Source organism: Leuresthes tenuis, unplaced genomic scaffold (assembly GCF_036924035.1).
Source record: "Leuresthes tenuis unplaced genomic scaffold, fLeuTen1.0.hap1 SCAF_15, whole genome shotgun sequence".
Classification (NCBI taxonomy): domain Eukaryota; kingdom Metazoa; phylum Chordata; class Actinopteri; order Atheriniformes; family Atherinopsidae; genus Leuresthes; species Leuresthes tenuis.
In genome coordinates, this window is record NW_027325369.1 from 4,233,882 (window position 1) to 4,253,510 (window position 19,629).

Below are 19,629 nucleotides of genomic sequence, written 5' to 3' on the forward strand. Positions count from 1 at the left end.
TCCAGCCAAATGATATCATTGATCTCTTTTAAAATTCGAGGACAGAAAAGCTTTCAGCTCCATAATGATCCAGTGAAAACAAATACCGCGGGGAAATAATAGAGAATGATTTGTCATTAGTTAATAGATTGTAGTTTAAATTGACATGTGGAATTGATTGTATTGAGCCAACCCCAACAAGTGCAGTCATGCACACAGCAGCCCAAAGCTTTAAAGGATGCAGTGGTAAAAAAGGGACCCAGTCAGTGTCTTGTGTTTGCTAGAAGGACATTCATAGAGCTTGGAGGACACGCAGCCCTGCTGAATAGCCAGCTGCCTCCCATGTAAAAGTGACAAATATGAGTACATGTGGTTGTGTGAGCAAATGATTGAGTGCTTGTGTCGGAGAGATGTAGGTGTGCACGTGTTTGAGCGGATGATCACAAAAACAGAAGAATTTATGTTCCGTTGATGGCTGCTTCAAGCAAATTGTCTGGGACCAATGCAGTTTTTATTTGGGACTTTACAGACGGATGTGCATCCACAGTTTCTATGAAGGCTGTGTCCCCCCAGTTTTTTCCCCCCTCTTTTTCAATACCAGTATTATTATGTGTCAGGGGGGGTGTCTGAGAAATGGAATGGTAATTTCTTCCTGTTCCACTTCACTGATTTGCAACAGAAAACAATCACGATTTAGTCCCAAGCTGAGCACCACACAGTTCTCAAGTGAGTTGTCAAACCTTCTACCTCTCCTGAAAACTGTGTGGTCTCGACTGTGTGGAACACAACGTCAAATATTTCTCACACGTCTGCACCAAAGCACTGAAGAACTGAGCCATAGGTTAGCTCGATGCTGGTCTAAGCAGCTGAACCTTTGCCAGGTGAATGAATGTCAGTCATTCCACAGCAGCAGCAGGACACAGCTGAGACTGCTGCAGCGGCAGCTCAGCCAGAGGAGCCCTACGTGGCTACAGCTCGTCAGGATTAACGCAGTCGGTTTATCAGCCTGTGACCTGAGCAGCATCATAAAATGCAGCCGTCGTCAGTGCAAAGCAGACCCGCGACAGCAGTTATGGTAACTTGCAATGCATGGAGAAGGAAAAAGATGATTTAATAATACAGTGGGTGGCGCTATGAGCTGGATCAGGGCAAATAACTGACTGAGACAGTTCTGGATGGGAGCCAGTTCTCCATGATCCAAAAGTCATCAGTCCTCACAGCTGTTGACCTTAAGATTTTGGCTCAATGCACAAAACAATCAAACTCCCATGAATTTGTAAAGTTAAAATAAGATTATGTGCTGGAGATGTTTCACTCATCACGGTGAGCCAAGACTGGCCTTCAATATGTCGCTCCTGAGGATGCCGATGATTCATCTGACAAAATGTCTTCTACTATAGGCCATTTAGGCCTATTAAGGTGTGATAAGGGTACACAGGCGCCCTGGCATTTTGTCTTATGGCTGAAGCATTAACTAGTATAATCGGCTCTTTATTGCTAGCTTATGAGAAATGACGTCTTTTACAGAGAGGAGATGTTGTGTCCCGTCATGTCCGTAAGCTGCTGCTCTTAACCACAAGGTGGTGGTTCTGGAAGAGGTAAAGAGCAGAATAGCGCAGTTGAGATTCAAGATGGCTCAAGTAACAGTTGGAAACATGCAACATGCAAGACCAGGATGCTGAAAAAACAAAAGAAACGGTAAAAAGACGATAATCGGTTTTCTGCTTTCACAAGGTAAACGGCAGAGGACCAGTAAGTCAAGTTTGTTCAATTCAGGATCTCACTGTGATTGGGAATCATTACGAGCAGACTTTGCTGATAGTACTTTGATACACTGGAAAGTAAAGACAGACGCTGAAGAAACAGTCAACCGATGACTGGAAAAGTGTAAAACTGTGAGGAGGAAGCAGCCTCAAGTAAAAGCTCATCTTCACACTGATGTAGATTTCAGTCAAACGTGTCTCTCAGGAGAGGATTTAAGCCTTCTTGATGTCAGCGGGATGATTCATTAATATCACGGAGTCCTGCCACGCACGCATGAACCCCCGCCTTGGTGAAGGGTGGGCAACCTGTTAGTACTCTGTCTTCTCATGCCTTCGCCCCAACCAAATCCCATCTCTCCCTGTGAAGCAACATGATTCACCAGTCATTTTCCACAGCAGCGACAGCTTTCAATAAAGTGAGGCAAATGCATTTTGGATTTTAATTATTAGTCTCACTATACAAGGATGATTGAGACAGTGTGTCTTCATGCACATTTATGTTGTCAATATTTGAAAACAGAAACTGTCACGAGACACCGTTTCACCGTATTTTATCGATTCAAAGAGTTAACCAGCAGTACTCTAACCTGTCAATACTTTCCAGAGCAAACTCAAACTGGAGTGCAGCATGTCTTTGTGAGAAAGCTGTAGACCAACATGTTGGCTTTCAGTTTGCAGAGAAAAATGGAAGGCCTAAGAGTAAAATGTCAAGCTGTAGCTGCACAACATCTCCTTTTGTGTCAAAATACTGTGGTTTTCAGAACAAAAGGCTTGAAAATCAGAGGTGGGCCGTCTAAGGTCAGCAGCTCCCTCTCCACTAGCCTGGAGATGCTCGGAATTAAAAAAGAAAACTAAATGTACATAATTCACATACGTTTTCGTTCAAATATTTAGGCATTTTTCCCAAGTGTGTTCCAATCCGTTTGTTAATGGCGTTTCATTGCTGTTCTCCTGGTAGATCCGCTGCATCCAGCACAGCAAAAACAAATTGGAGCTTTTGTCCAATCATCAGATTTGGAGTCTGTCGTGTTCGGCGTATTCTTTGACACGCCGGAGCCTTTTTAGCTGGCCTTGCTGCTTCCATTGTTATCGTGTAGCAGGTCAGTGAAGCAAAGCTGCGAGTATACTACAGCGAGTATTTGTTTTTAGCTTCAACTTTTTTTTTTTTTTTTTTTCTTAACGCACAGCAGCTGAAAGGGGGAGAAGGAGTAGATGATTTACTGGCCAAGTCCAGTTTCAAGAAGGATTCATTGGCACACATTCATCCAGAATACATACCATCATTTGTCGGTTGTGCCGTTTGTTGCACTATAACACTGGAGGAGACTAACGGACAGACTTCATCTTGTTGCAAAGTGTGTTAATGTATATCATCATGGTTTGGTTTGGATCGTTGCTACTGTTGTAAATAATGCTGAAATCCAGAAACTTTGCTGCGTGTATGGTGCCACGCTTTATAAGCCCAGCAGGCTCGCTGGAATCTACAGGGAAGCCTGTGGATTCCTGATTGTGTTGATTGTATTTTGTAGCAGCTTTGACTGCTTAGTGGTTGCACTTGCTGCGAATGTGTTACCAGACATGGCTCTACTTGTTTTGCAGCCTCCTCAAAATGTAATGTACGTTTTTTTGTTTTTTTTTTCCAGAACAGACAGTTCTGACAGTGTGTGAAAGAATGAATTTTGCATGAATATTTTGCAGAGCACAATGCTGGCAGCACAAGGACTTTGCTTTTACATTAGGGGTGGTCATGCAACCAAAATACATCCAAGAACTTTTGAGGAATGGAAGTGCACGCCAGAAAGCACGAGCTATTCTAATATTGGTCATCAAGCAGCAGGGATGTGTCGTTATACTCTCAGGGGAAGAGAATTTTCTGGGGCAACCGGCTTCAGCGCTGCACTCACCATTACAAGGTTAACTCATATTTTGTAAGACGTAAACACCACACCGGATCGACATGTGGCCAGTGTTCTAGAACAATAGTTCAGAAACAATAATGTCCTGTTGCTTTTGTGCCTCCGCCAGAAATAAAATACAAGCAGGTCCGAGATGAGAGGAGGTGTGCTACTATCGTAGGTTACAAAAAGCTGGATGTTGTGAGGAAGATTTGATGGCTTGGTCATCGTGCCGACCTTGTTCTTTTCATCAGATTACAGCTGCATCCACACATGGTTGCCTCTACTCTGAATGGCGTTAAAAAGTGTTCATAGACATTTGTTTTTAATATATATGCATATGTTATTACCACTTAATTGCCAAGACATGCAAAGATGGAATTTCCTTATGCCGTCTTATTTTCCTTTGCACCTTTGCTGAGCCACTGCAGCATATCTGATTCATAAGCAGAAAGAAAAAAATAATTTAATTCCTTATGAAGAAGTAAGAAATGAAGGATGAATGACGAATAAAGTCGTAGCAATTATGCAGCGTTAGAATACTGAATTTGTTTGAACTTATGTTGCCAAGGAATTTGTCATTCAGGTCACCACTTCTTCAAAGTGTGCTTACATTAGTTGTCATGTTTTGATTTTAGAGTTGACTGTTTCTGAGTCTTCCAGCTGTTTCAGCCTTGGAAGAAACCACTGGATTTGCATGGCAACGTTCCATTTTAATCACTAAAAGTTTGTCATATATGTTGGGAGTTCACATTGGAAAAAGGCACGATTTAGAGCGGCAAGTCTGACGTGTGAAGCTGTTGGACAGCTGGACGCGAATATGTTTGTTTTTTTTTCTTCATCAACGGCTTATTTATTTTTGTTGCAATACTTAACATGTAATATGACGTGAATATGTGAATGCATCTGTGTTCCGTTAACACTGATGATTAATGCATCTGTTGTGTGGCTGGAGGATGCTTGTGGGGGTAACTGTGCTGGTACTGACGATAACAGGATGGCACCACCTTCATCTGTCCCCACAGGGAATGTGGCACGGGGAAAGTGAGATTAAGAAACAGAAAGACGGAGGGAAGATGAGCAAACAATTTTCACGTTAATTAGCATCCCTCTTCTCCCCTGCAACACAAACAACACAGCATCCAAAGAAACAGAAGCAAAATGGGGACAAGGCCTGCTAACTTTAGTCCTCCACTCATCGGTGCTGAATCAGTGGCAGGCAGAACACTTCAAAAACCAGACAGCGCTGTGGGATTAAGACAGAGTCTGAGGGAGTGATGGTTGGGAGTTGAGGATGGAGGGTGGGTTGAGTGAGACCGTGAGGGACAGAAGAGGAGGAAGTGGGAGAAATGAAGAGGGAAAACAGAAGGGGGAGCTGGAGAGCCAGAGATTAAAGAAGATAGAAAGGGGAGTAAAATGGACTTGTACTTGTATAGCGCTTTTCTAGTCTAACTGACCACTCAAAGCGCTTCACTACATGCCGCATTCACCCCACTCACACACACTCATACAGCACGTCTTAAGATACAAATAACTACGTGCTTTCTAATCATTCACACACATTCATACCCCCAATGATACACTGGGAGGGCAACGTGGGGTTCAGTGTCTTGCCCAAGGACGCTTCGACATGTATCCTGGGACAGACAGGCAAGTAAAAGAAAAATGGATCCACCTTGGTTCACCCTAAATTTAGTGGCACTGAATGTTTGAAAGTTTCTGGTTCTGTCGGATTCTTGCTGCACCACTCCTTTGAGTCGAGGTGTTCAAACCTTTGTACGCCACAGTAAGCCTCAACAAACAGGGCGATTCATTCATTTTAAGCACAAACAGGTTGCTACAGACCATCACTGTGTTTGAAAATAGCTGGTTCCAAATATAAAAAGTACAGAAGTCCTTCACATCAGCTGGATCAAATCTTGTGTCGCTTACATCGCTGCCAATCAATAAAAGTCAACAACGACTCAGAGCAGCTGGCAGTTTTTTCAGGTCAACGTGTAGCGCAAACAAACTAAAAAAAAAAAAACTGCAATTCACTCAAGTTCCCTCTGGGTTTCAGGCGGGATACTCCAAAGAAATAGGATGCACGCGGCCAACCACACTGGGGATGCCCTTGTGTACTTTTGATCTAGTTCTTTTTTTAAATCAATAAGACATTACAGCAGTTCCTGAAAAAGTCCGGAGTTTGAAGTGTGCATTTTCCGACCTCACAGCAAAACCAGCGCCGCTGTCATTACAAAGAACGCCACGGCTCAACAATCCTGAAGAAATTCATTTTACATTCTGGAGGTGATTCACTCTAATATGTCGCAGGTGCACACAGCGATGAGCAAGACTGCAAAATGGTTCCATCAGCATGCATCATATAGCATGAGGTATCTGAACATTTGACTCCAAGTGTATATTACACAGCTGCAGCAGACTGCTGAGGGAAGCAGATGCAGAGGCTGTGTACTGTATACGAGAGGTAAATGAAAATTAACATCAGGCTTTAAACTTAATAAGCCATGTGATCAGAAAAAAGGCAACACTGGGTACACCTGCAAAACCCCAGAGTGTGAAAACACTTTCAAATGGTCTATTAAATAATTCACTCTCACTATGCTTAAAGCACACCTACATTTAAGGAACTACAATAAAACTGTATTACATCTGCTCTAACAAACATTTAACGTTGAGTTCAAATCTAACCCCTTCATTTTAAAGCTCTCCTCTGTAGCTGTAAAGCAAGACTTCGGACTCGCCTCGTGTTCAACAAAGAGGAGCCCAACTTCACTGCTTTACAGTTACATGTGCAGCCGAGACGAGCCACGGTCAAAGAGAGGCCTGCGCGCTCAACTGGACCCGGTATACAAGCATGGGAAGGGAAGTGACTCATGACACTGCAAGACTTTTGGTATGTATGAAAAGACCTTGAAGACATTCCGCTGCTTCCAACTTTCTCTGTGGGAGCTCATCGTACATGTAAGTGTAGCTGAATTCACAGCACAGGTGATGTCTTTGAGGTTACCCGTTTCAAGCTAAGAAGCCCTGTTGAACCCAACATACACAGCCTGCCAGCCAATTTGATGAACAAGGTGGGGTGATTAAATCCAAAAAAAAGCAAGAACAAAGCCGAGTGTCACATTTCCATTAACCAGGCTGCCTGCCAGAGCACAATTCTACATAAATAGCTTGCTCCATTACCACTGGATGTGTAAAGAAACAACCGTTTATCAGCCATTTATCATCAACTTTTAAGGCTGACATTGTGTGAATATTCAATAAATCAAAAAATAATGCTTGTGAGGTGAAGAAGGAGATGAAGCATCAGGAGTTTGCCTGTGTGTGCTGATGGTTAACCAGCTGTGACAAACCAGCCAGCTGCGGCGCTCCCTCACAGCGAAGACTGATGTACCGGCCGAGCATCTTTGGTGATCCATCAGCACACTCCGCCGCTGCCACTTATACACCAACATATCTGATGTGGAGTAAGTGATCAGACAGAGGAGAAGGGGGGAGGCTACTCATGTGTCATGCTCACCATTTCATGACTTGTTTAGCACGTGTTGAGTGGGACACCGCTCTCTATATGAAGAAAAATTACAGAACACACCAACAAGCCTTCACAGTGCTGAGTTCAGTGGTTTCTTTGTGGTTATACAAACATCACCCTGACCCACGCTTTGTCTGCCAGCAGCTAATAAAACTCAAGCATAAAGAGTTGGTTTTTCATGGCATCCGTGCAAAGGTTAAAAGACCAAAGAAAGTTGACAGATGATGCCAGAAAGAGAAAAGAGAGCGAGAGGAAAGACCAAAGAAAGTTGACAGATGATGCCAGAAAGAGAAAAGAGAGCGAGAGGAAAGACCGAACAAGAGTAAACTTCAGACCCGCTTTTATTTCTTGGCAAGAGCTTCGAGAAATAAAAGGTGGAAAGATGGATGCTGAGCAGGCATTCCTGCTGCTGGACCTGTTAGCCATGTCTTGTGTTGTTGTTCTGATGCAGTGATGCTCGACTTTGTTAGCAATTTTGTTTTCCACTTTTTGATCAGAAGCCCACTTAGCTCATGTCCACAGCTGAAACCTTCCACAGCGAGCAAACCTGCTATACAACATGCTGACATCAGCGCTTTGTTTGGAGGAGTTATCCCGGAAAGCTACCAGAATCCCGGCTCAGGGTAGGATATAAAATAATGTTTGGTCAACATTAGTTTGTCTAGTTAAACAATCTTTGAACGATTTCAACAAACTACACTGCTGAATGTGATGTGTGAAATCCTGCTCATATGTGTGAAAACACGCTCGTTTTCTACATGCAATACTTTAGCACACTGAATGGTAGTGAGAAAAACTTTTATTTTTTGTTCATCTACATTGAATAACAACCAATAAAAATATCCAGACAATTTGGGGAAAATGTTACTTCACTTTATCTCGTCATTTTGGCCAGTGTCACAACTGTTGGGGAAAGGCGCCATTTCACCACAGAACGGACTCAACCGTCTCCTTAAAACCTGGTCCGGTTGAATAATCCTAATCAATCTGTCTTAGAAAGGTTCCCAAGTGAGTGACATGACCCCACAATTATCTGAGAGGCAGCCGTGATAAGAGCTGGTCAAATTCTCTCAATAACAAGGAAGGAGCTTCAATGCTTCCTTCATCATCTCCTTCGGCCAAGAAAACACTGGACCATCCTTTCATGAAAGGAAAGGAGATAAGTCCATCCCACAATTCCTTGCGGCTGCAGCAATCAAAGTGCTGCTCGACTATCTTTATTCAGTTGTAGGAACTGGCAACCATGTAAATAAAAATGAGGACAGGGGAGTGAGTGTTAGCAGCCAGTGACAACATCTTTCATTTCTCTGGCTTTTCTTTACATATGTGAATGATCAACCCTGATAATGGACTACTATCTCATATCTTATTGTACAATTCAATAAAAGTAAGGCCTCTGGAAAAAGATAAGAATACATTGACTGAAGTACTTCATGCATTCTGAAGTTTCGCTCCTGCAGCTTATCGTTGGTTGGATTCTTGCTGAGCGAGGCCGTCTCTCCCTGAGCGCTCACAAATCTCTGGACTGATAGTCATGTTGTGTTGGGTTGGTCCTATGCAAGTTTGGTAAATAAGGCATTCAGGGTTTACCTCTTGGTGTTACAGCAGGATACAGCAGATAAAGTCTGCAGGCATAAAACTGACCTGTGGCCTTTTGAAATTGGTAGCGTCTCCCTTCTCATACAAAGAAGTCTCTGAAATTCCTGTCTGACATAAAGGACATCGCATCTGGATTTTTAATCCAAGTGGTCTCGCCACACTCACCTGAAGAACGTGACAAAGAACTGCACCAGATCCATGAAGTTACTGTGCTGGGAGAAGGCAATCTGTGAAAAGGGGAAAGAGGACAGCGGATGGTCAGAAATCCGCTTCATAAGGAGGATTTTAAAACAACAGGTCAGCAGAATTCACTAAAACACACAGGCATTAGACTTTCTGGAGACCTTGTAGACCTGACATAAGCAGGCAGAAAATGCTCACACAATTAATGGGTGTGTGTCGTGCATCGTGACTCATAGATGGGATTTATGGTGTAATGTTGCCAGGGTACGTTTGCAGTGGTTCACAACAAGCAGTCGCTGTCAGTTTCTGCTTCCTTATGACACCAAAACGCCATCATCACAACTACTGGGAAGTTCCCAGTGAGTCTGCTCGTCTGTCCTCCAGACCTGACATCTGTCAAAGTGAACGAGCCGCCAGCCGGGCCTCTCAGCTGCCCACGGTCTGCCTACCAAACCCTTCACTCCTGCACACGTGGGCAGAAAATGTGCTCTTTGAAATCACCACAAGTGCCACTGTTCCAGCAACATCCTGTCTTAATCAGGGTTGCCAGGGGTAACACCGTCAGCAGTGTTCTACCCCCCCTGTCCCAAACTCACCCCAGAATGTGTCATTATGAAAATATTCCAGCGGCAACACAATACTGCCCCTCACTGGCAGAACACAGGTAGTGTAGCCCTGCTGATAACGTTCAACACACACTATAAAAAAATACATAAATAATAATAATAAAAAATATATATATATATATAAAATATGGAAAAGCCAGTTGGTTCATATTAAATTAGTGTTACACCAGTTAATATTTCTAATAATATCTTTTAATCTGTATATTTTTGAACAGTCACATTATATGCATAAGAAAACAAATTGAGACAACATAAACTGACCAACTTTAGACGACATCAACACTGGCCAACACGGTGTGTGTCTGTGTGTTTGTTTTCAGAAGGGTCCGGGGGTCTCATTTTCTTGTGTGGTCAGCACCATCTGGATCACTAATGTGTTGTTGTTGATTACTGCCGAGCATCGAATCCTCAGTGTGATCATTGAGCTCCAGACTGTTGAACACTGAAGATAAGTTCAGGGTGGCAATATGCCCCAAATAAAAGTTCCAAAAAGATGTCGTCAGCATGGACCGGGTCAGGTAAACACTGCAACAGTTTGGTTTCTAATCCAAAAAAACTGAAACGAACAGGATTTCAAGAAAAAAATGTATTGTCTAATTTTATTTGCATTTAGTAGAAAACCATTTAGAGAAAATATTTCATGCTAATGAATGTAAATGGGAGGTACAGATGAGAGGATTAAAGAAAAACTCCCAGAAACTGTGCAGACGTGATTGGCAGAGATTCTATTAAGACCAAAGCTTTGAATGATCAAAGAAACCTTGTCGACTGGTGCACTGGAACCCCTCTAAGCTCAGCGACAACGGCCTAAAAGAGCCATCAACTCCTTCAGGTGAACAGATCTCCTGCAACTTTTCCTTCTGATGACAATATCCCTCTTCAAGGAAAGCAAATACCTTTCGTACAAGAGAAAAAAAAAAAACCATGAACGGTGATTCTGGGTCATGTCATCGCTGCCTAACTCCATTCTGAGAAGTGTTAACGGGCTGCCACACTGAGAACATGCACGATAACGGTTATTGTAGCAGCTAATCTCAAGTGTCAGCTATGCGCAGTGTTTTGTCACCAAAAGGAAGGCTGGCAGCAGCGGCAGGAAGTCCAGGTGACAATCTTGTTACACACCCAGCAGAGGTTGGTTAGGGTCCGAAAAAGGATCTCACAGCAGGTCTGCTGCTGGGCATTAAGACAGGAAATATTAAGTCTTTAACTGCTCCTGACAGCTGCTCCAACAGCACCGAAGCTATGAAACCCAGCGGTGCCATCAGTGGGTAGCTGCTGCTCAACAGGTTTAGCAGAATAACCCCCCCTCATATTTTGTCACATAACAGTGAAGACATGCAGAGGGAGGAATTCTTCCAGTCCAACCATCTCTTGAAGGGCTGGTGGTGGTTATGTTTTCATTCATTAGAAATGTTTCGTGAATGATTTCAGCATTATTAGCGGTGGGGTTGCTGCTGTAGAATCCAGCCGTTCATCCTCTTTGAACACACCAAATGGACTTCACAAGCAACCGTTTTCATGGTTTCTTTGTGACGTATACTGCCGATGCCCTGACTTTCACTCGTGCAGTTCCAAAACACTCTCAGGGGGAATGGTGATACATTTTTCAGTCGGTGACAGAGAGATTAAAATTGAATAACGTTTTTTTTTTTTTTATGGTCACACATCTGCACAAGTAATGATATATCACCTGCTAACTCAGCTGGACGTAACAAAGCCTATGCTAAAGGACAGCTTCTAAGAGCACGATCATGGCCGCAGACACATTTTAACCCTGCGTACAGTCCTGTCACTTTAAATCATACATGCTGGTTTTTGCCAAAGAATACAACTTTGCTTTGTCTGATGCAAGGCTGCAGAACAAATGCAATGCATCGCAGCACATACAACTTCCACGTTTTCAAAAAGGTAAAACCTTTGGAAACAACTTGTTCATTTTAATCCAAAGAACACCCCCCTCCCCTCCCAAATGAATGATTTCAGTTTGCACTGCTTCTGTTGTAAGATGCAACAACAACAACAACAACATAAAATTCTACCTATGATCACTATCGGGACCCACCATCCAGGCAGCCGTGCACGGCCCTGATAAACACTGATAGGTGGAGCCACCAGAGAGCTACAGCTGCTGATGCTCCACAGCAGGGTGTTAAATTAGAGGCTGTTCTAATCTCCACCATATCATGACATGTTCACTAAGGCACGGAGCAGGAGATCACAGCTCTTTAATGTAATTAGTCTGGGATTTGCGTTTGATTAAAAACATAATTAAATTCCGATCTATTCTTCATCAGGACAGAAAAAAACTGAGCAAAGTAGAAGCATTAGGAACTCCTGACTGACTGATTTCATGGCTTTGATGATCCGAGCTGCACAACGCTGATGAAACCTTGGCAGAATTCCATTTGACCGCTGTAAACGATTTTTGCGTTTTTCCATAAGAGTGACTTTCAGACCTTCTCACTTCTGTGCGATAAGCACGAGGTGGAAGTCCTCCCAAAACTGGGGCTGAGGAACTGCTGAATTATGCAAGAGACTGGCTGTTCAGTGCAAAGGAGTGACGGCAAAGCTACAATAACAAGTGGTATGCATGCCGTTCTAACACCACTTCCGACCACGTGAAAGCAAACAGAAGCTACCTTCAGGTGGTGTGTGAGACAGTGAGCCAGGAAAAGAGCGAGCTCTGTACAGCTGCCCACTAAAGCCTGGAGAGAGGGCTTAGCTTGCACACAGTCCACTTTGAATGCAGCATGTGTTTCAACTTAACATTCCACTTTGCCATTGCTCTTTCCCCAATTGCTGCTTACGAACCGGTTTCCAGCTCTCCGATCTCTGCCTGCCAACACTGGAGGACCCGCCGCCTACGCTTGCACATGCATACACAATCCTGCGCCACACTGCAGCAGACCGCTGAACGCAAGGAGAGTAAGAAACGGCAGAAAAGGGCTGTTAGTAGGAAGGAATGGTAAAAAAAATGTTTTAAAATTACATGTTTTGAGGCGAGGAGGGAGGCAGGATAAGAAAGTTGGAAGATGTTACCTCGCTGACGAAGATAAAACTCCTTGAGTGCAAGGGAGGAAAATGACCTGCACGCTTTAGTTTCAAGAACAGGGGTGATCTTCTACATGATCCCGCCCCGCAGGACAGAAGATGAGGTGGATCAGAGGAGGATGAGAGGGAAAAGCTCTCTCAAACCAGCTCAGTTCAGCTCTGTTGTGCTGTGGAGCTGTGCAGGAGACCTCCTGAGGCCGTCTGGCAGCAGCTGGAGTTCTGAAACTCTAACTAAAATCCCTCACAAGGCAGGACATGGAAGATGGAGGCAGGGTTTCTCCCCCACAGGAGGAGGGCAGGGGAAGGCGTTTGTATGGGGCAACCAGTCAAATCCCTTCCAGAACTGTTTAGGGTGACATACTGTCAGCGCAGACTGCATGGTGTGTGCACAAAGCCAGATCCAGAGCGCCTCGCTCCCCCACAGCACCCTCATTGTCTGCATGATGCAGGAGTTTAGCCATCCCTTTGTCATGCTGCAAAAACCCACACCTGCATAACTTTTCCTGAAACATAATTGGGACTCAAGAAATCCAAATGAGAAAAACAGAAGTCACTAATCATTTCCAAATTGGAATTTGGAATTATGCTCTGCCCTTTAAGTGCTGGCAGTAATGCATTTTAATATGATAGCCGTTTAATAACAGTAAGTCACATCTGTCTTGGAATGTTCAATTATTTCTAATGACAAAGGGTACAGCGGTAGAAAGTGTTGTATTACTTCTACAATCTCACTTATTGCATTAGAAATAAATCAAAGCAAACTTTTAGTGTCACCTCACAGCAAACAGCCACCGGGCTCGTTCCCATTAGCTGTGTCGGAGTAAAACGAAGGCAGGCTCCATGAATTGCTTTCAGATGGGTATGTTGCGTTTCTTCTTTTGGTTGAAAACTTCAGATACCCATGGCGGATTCGAGCAGAGTGACAAAGTTCGGAAGTTTGGAATCCCAGAAACGGTGGCAGCTGGAAGCGTGGAGCTTTCCTTAAAGTGAACACGGATTTTATGCGTTTTGAGAGCAGGTCTTCACCCAAGTGATATTAATTCTCTCCAAGCAGGCACGGCTGAGAAGCAACACGTACACTTCATCAGAGTTGCATTTAGTGCTTCTTTCTGCCCTTCATCTATTCATTTGTAAATCGCTGACCTTTTTGTACACTTTCTCTTTTGTGAAACTTCAAAACATGCATCAAAAACTGTCGATGGAAACATTTCAAAAGATGCAGTTTTTAAACAGCCCTTATAAGATGACAGATGATGATCCCTCACACACTGAATTCTGCCTTTACAACAAAAGCTTTTTGTTCAAACATTTCAGAGAGCAGTTGGGTTTCACTTACTTATTTAGATTCTACAGCTCATCGTTCAGCATCATGTATTCATATACTATAAGTTGCTTTGGAGCAGTGACTGCCAAATGAATATCAATTTATGTATGTAAATATATTCTCCATAAGCATGCCATCAGCTTAGTTCACACATCATGAGGATAAAAGCATTAGGGGCATTTCTATGGTTAGCATATGAACCATATCCACTTATTACATGTTTTTATGTGCTTTTCATTCTGTGTAGGCAATTAATGACTAAAACAAGTTAAATTTAATCCTGCAGCAAATACAGGAGCTCAACAACATTAAATCAGCTTAACTTTCCAACCAACATAAAGCTATGGCGCTGCTGAGAGACGGCTTCCTTTCTACTATCAACATAGCAGCGGTTCACTGCGCCTGCTTCCTTCACATTAAGCTCATTTATTATCTTTCACTGGGTCACAGTTAATTCCATCCTTTAAAAAGCATCACCTCAACCTTCACACGTCATCGAGCAGCAACCCTCGTTTTCGGAGTCCCATCGAGACTGCAAAGGTGTCCTTTGGTGTTGAACAAACCGGTGAATTAACTGTCAATGAGTCATGTTTGGAAAGAGCTAAAATGCATCGCTGTTTATCATGAATTTCAAACCAAACGAGTCCATTTGTAACATTTTCTGAACAACTCTCGCTTTCACACTTCCTGCAGCAAATCCAGAAGTTTTTTCTGAGTGAGTCATTGAGCCGCTTACTTGAATCTTGATGGGCCACGTGAAGTTGCTGACGTAGACAAAGAACGTTATGTTGGGGCTGTTGCGGAAATCGAAGTTCTCGTTGGAGAAGCTGTCTTTGAACTCTTTGATGTTGCTCCGAGAGATGATAGGAATCTCCTCTCCAGACTGGGTGCCGGCTAAATGAAGAAAATAAGAACAGGAAGGGAGGGATGGATGGATGTGGAAAGAGGAACGCAGAAAATCAGACAAATAGATTGATAAAGAAAGGGAACAGCAAGAGGGGAAAACGGGACCCCAAAACTGCTCTTTATGCTGCTGTCACCCGTTTAACCCGTCGGCTATTCATGATACAGGCGACATATGTTTGCCTGTAACAAGCTGGAACCAATATGTGGCATTTTGTTGAAACAATGGCATCAGAGGTTCAAAATTTCATTTGAGAGAGTTGTTAATCGACTACTTGATCATACAAAGTGAATGCGAGGTATGGATTGAGATTTACCAGTGAAACTAGTCGCCCAGGTTATGTTCAGGTTGAAGTTCTTGGAGGCATTTATGAACATGTCTAGATCCCGGCTTGGCTGAGGAGAGAATGAAGAAACAGAAAACATGCAGAAAATCTTCAGCAGCAGAACAACTGATATTTCTTTCTTTCTTTTCTTTGTTGTTATGAACCCAAAACTGAGGGGCGAGTTCATGAGTTTCATCTGATTAAATATGCGCAGTTTGTTGGTGAAAACCAAACTCGAGCAACAACTTAAAAAGCTGAGCTTTTATTCACAGCTGCGAAGTCACTTATTGTATCACAGATGAGTAAATTTCCACCGGTAATGGAAGATGAATTATAACATCAAATGTGCGAACTACAATGAGTGATGAAAAGCAAATGTATTAAGTAAAATGGATAAAAATTAAGATCTAATTAATGTTCACTGCCCATCTGGAGAACAATGTTGAGAAACAAATGAGGACTGTAACAAACCAGATAAACGGCTCCAGCAGAGAGGGTGTGAGCTGAATGGTTACAAGGAGCTGATGGTAACCTCATTTCGCTGTCACCAATGTGCCGTTACGCAGCAGATCTCCTGCTTTTGGTGTTAAATGGAAAACTTCCCGCTCCAGAATCTATGATTGGGATAAAGTTAATCTAAAGCAGCTTTTAGTGTTTGTTTTCACTGGGGCCGGGGGGAATTTTTTACTGACTATACACGAAACGGCGTGTCAGTTACCGTTTAAAAAACACATTTCTTTCTGCTCTTCCTCAGCTGACAAACAAATCGCATGTCCACATGTTACAGATGACAAATACCATCTGGAACACTTAATCAGATGTGTTTAGCACTAGATGCTCAACGCGGAATAAACACGACAGAACATTTTTTCTTTGCTGGAAAACATCTTTACAAGTGCAGTTCATGCTATGACATCATCTTCTCAGCCTCGTGTCATTCAGGTTTCAATATGTAGAAAATAGAAATGAGTGAAGCACAAACATAACTGAAATGAGAGAAAGAAAAAAAAACACCACCACTGTCATCTGGTGACGGCTTTAAAGTCTTTCATCCAGCTGCTTTGGCAGCGGGGCCTGTGCTGTCAGAGACATACCTCTTCAGGTGTGGCCACAAAGTTGATGGCGGTGTAGTAGCGGTCGTCCTCCTGCGACAGGCTGAAGGTGAACTGGTAGTCGATGAGGAGCGTGTCTGAAGTGATCGAGCGGCAGGTGTGGGAGGGAATGATGGAAGAACAAAGAGAAGAAAAACTCGGTTTAGTTTGAAGGTCGCAGCACAGACAGCGCTCCAGGCAGGAAGTGGCTATTCTCCATTTCAAAATTCTGGTTCTTGTTTGGGGTGGACCTATGATGAAGGTCATAAAACCGTCACTACAGCACAACAAACATGCACAGTGTCAGTGAGTTATACAGGTACGTTCAATTCGCACTTCTCTTCCATGATCTGGAAACTAAATTCCATTTCCCAGTCGCTTTCAGCCTTTATCGACCTCGCAGAAGGAAACTCATTTACTTTGTCACTTACTGGCCATGAATAAAAGAACTGTTCAAACTTTTCTCCTCCATGGTTTCACCTACAGAAAAGAGTTGTTTTGTTTTTTCAGACAAATTAACAAATACAGGCTGCTCTCTGTCTGACCATAAAACCAACTTCTCTGATCCACCGGTGTTTTGTTTAGACAAAGTCGCACGTCTGCCATCAGGATATTTTTATGGCCTATAACTGTCCAAATGAAGCCTCAGAATGTTAATGCAAAAATGACCAAAGTCTGCATTACTGAATGCCATCTATTTAACAGACTGATGAAGTCATCAATGTTGTTATCTCATGTGAAAGATTGAAAATGAAAAGATTGTCCTTCCAAGGCTCCCCTAGGGCTCATCAGCAGTTCACCTTCATCTAATTTCAAATCTCTTCACCTGCTACTCATTTACACAAGAGGTTTTATTCAAACCATCAAACTCCTTGGATTAAAGAGCCACGCAGCAGTCTTTGCATTATCCTGAACAAGGAAGAGCAGTCAGACTTCACTGTGTCGACCGCTCCTCCCCATACCTTGACTGACGTTAGTAATTGGAATTCCACTTACAATAGCAAGTCCCTTTGAGAGGGTTGCCTTGGTAACGACTCTCGACTTCACACCTAAAAGAGACGGGTAGAGAATAGATGAGCAGAAGTCAGGCAAAATGAGGGGGAAAAAAAGAGAAGAACAGGGAGAAGCGTCAGCTAGAGTAACATCCCAATGTAGAGAAAACACAAACGTGGACGACGGAGAAGTGAACCTGAGAGAAATTAACAGCTCTGTCAATAAAAAGCCCCCAAAAAAGCTTCATTTTCATACAAAAAGACCATTCATTTGTGAAACTTTATCTCAAGTTTTTAGTGAATTTCTCAAAGTTCTAATTATAAGGAAGGCTAGGGAGACGATAAGTGCTAAAAATACTGCTGCAAGCACGACTGAACAGCTGCTACCAACTAAACTGTGCCAAAGACTCCAGAACATGGGCCTTTTTGCTTTTTTTATTTTTTATTTTTAAATTAAACATGAATATACGGATGGGTTTCCAGGTCTTTTTTTTTTTCAATACATTAAAAGCCTTAAAAAAAAACATTTATTTGCATGTAGTTTAAAGGTTCTGCACATGAATAGAGTCACGACACAACTTTTCTTCTAAGGAGGCGACATTCAGCAGACTCTTAAAAAGGTTTTCATTGGCAAGTAGTACACGAACACACTGTATCGACTGTCAAACTTTCACATAAACCGTCTGTTTTAAACTCAAAACACATTCCAAGGAGTATTTCAGGGCCATCTACAGGAAAAAAAAAAACAGAGCAATATCAAATTCTAAGGAAGTGGTTATGTGCTTATAAAAGGGAAAAAGATATCATGGGAAAAAAAATGGAAAAGAAAATATAGGAGAAGGAGCAGAAAGATAAAACGTGAAACTCACAGGTGGCATCTATCTCCTTTGATGCCCTTGGTGGTGCAGAAGCACTTGCCGTTGTTGGGGTTGCACATGCTGGCATGGCCATTACACTTGCAGGCTGAACAAAACACATGAACCATGAAAAGACCACAGCTATGATCCTCAACACCAAGTGCTACGGAGTATTTAATCTACAGACACACTGATACCAATTAGTATGAACTCCTGAAACCGAACCGTTTGACCCAGAGTGGTTTTAGAGCAGGTACAGTCATGGGAAGTAGACCCTCTATCAATCCTTGGGTTTTACATATCGGAACGTGAGAAATAATCTGGTCCTGATCCAGTCTTATAATCAGTGAAATACGACCTCAGATGAACACCACCCACATGACACTTTACACAGCGACTTAATTCACTCAACAAAAACTAAACCAAAATGCAGAAGCGGCGTGTCAAAGTCCATCCTTACTGCTCCTGTAGGAATTAAACTGCGAGTGCCTTTACAAAAGCAGAGGTTTTAGCAGTTTGCTGGTCTGCAGAATTCCAAGAAGACAGACATCAGCAACGATCTTAGAGAAACAACTGCTGCTGCCCAGCAGTCTTAAAGGGTTGTAAAAGGCCATTTCCAAACTATCTGGAGTCCATCATTCTACAGAGAGAAAGATTATTCACAAGTGGAAAACATTAATACAACCTTCCCAGGAACAGGCGTCCCAGCAAGTTCACTCCAAGGTCAGACTGCTCAAAGCTCAGAAACTGAGAGCTACATCTCAGACTCTACGGGCCTCAGTTAGCATGTTAAATGTTAAAGGTCGTGACAGTACTGTTAGAAAATATTGAACAAGTGTGGCTCGTTTGGGGTTTCAGGTGAAAAACTACTTCCCCTGAACATACGAGACCAAAGTTGACATGTTTGGTCATAACGCACAGCGCAGTGCATGATACTGTACATGAGTCATGGAGTGTACTTGGTTTTTCACACACTGCTTCTGCATTTGGGACTTAGTTTTTTGACCGTGTCTCGTGGTGTCGTTGCTCTACCTTCATTTACCTCCTTTTAAGACCAGGTAAGGGTCATATGACTGCTGCCTTATATGGAAGGTCTTTTACTCTGACTTTTATGCACTCAAAAGGAAATGTAAAGAATGCTTAGCACTAAGAAAATAACTAAATATCGTATGTTGACTGGTCAGTTTATCTAGTAAAAAAAATTAAATAAAATGTATATTCCAGAGGGAAACATATTCCATCACATACATTGTGGCGGTAAGCTAAATTAAGCTGTCAGAAGAATAGACGATTGATTTGTTATCCGACTGACTGCCTGCCAGCACTGGCAGTAAAGAAAGTACATTTTTCAATATCCCGGGGGAAGGCTTCACGGCGCATTCCAGGGATCGTGAAGCTAGCAGACATAAAAATGAACAGTAAAATACAGACGAGTTAAATGAAGATGTGTGCAGAAAAACTGAGTGGTTGATTTAGTGCCAGACTGAACGGCTCGCTGATACTCA

General features: G+C 42.8%; 1 protein-coding gene across 1 annotated transcript in view; it reads right to left on the minus strand.

The window, feature by feature from the left end:
- Positions 1–19,629, minus strand: part of atrn (attractin) — a 111,359-nt gene that overhangs the window by 52,266 nt on the left and 39,464 nt on the right. The window contains exons 20-25 of the mRNA XM_072366147.1: positions 18,137–18,230; positions 17,272–17,324; positions 16,279–16,373; positions 15,176–15,254; positions 14,692–14,849; positions 8,937–8,998 (exon numbers count right to left, since the gene is read on the minus strand). Of these exons, the coding sequence (XP_072222248.1) occupies positions 8,937–8,998; positions 14,692–14,849; positions 15,176–15,254; positions 16,279–16,373; positions 17,272–17,324; positions 18,137–18,230 (541 nt within the window). The remainder of the gene's footprint in view (positions 1–8,936; positions 8,999–14,691; positions 14,850–15,175; positions 15,255–16,278; positions 16,374–17,271; positions 17,325–18,136; positions 18,231–19,629) is intronic.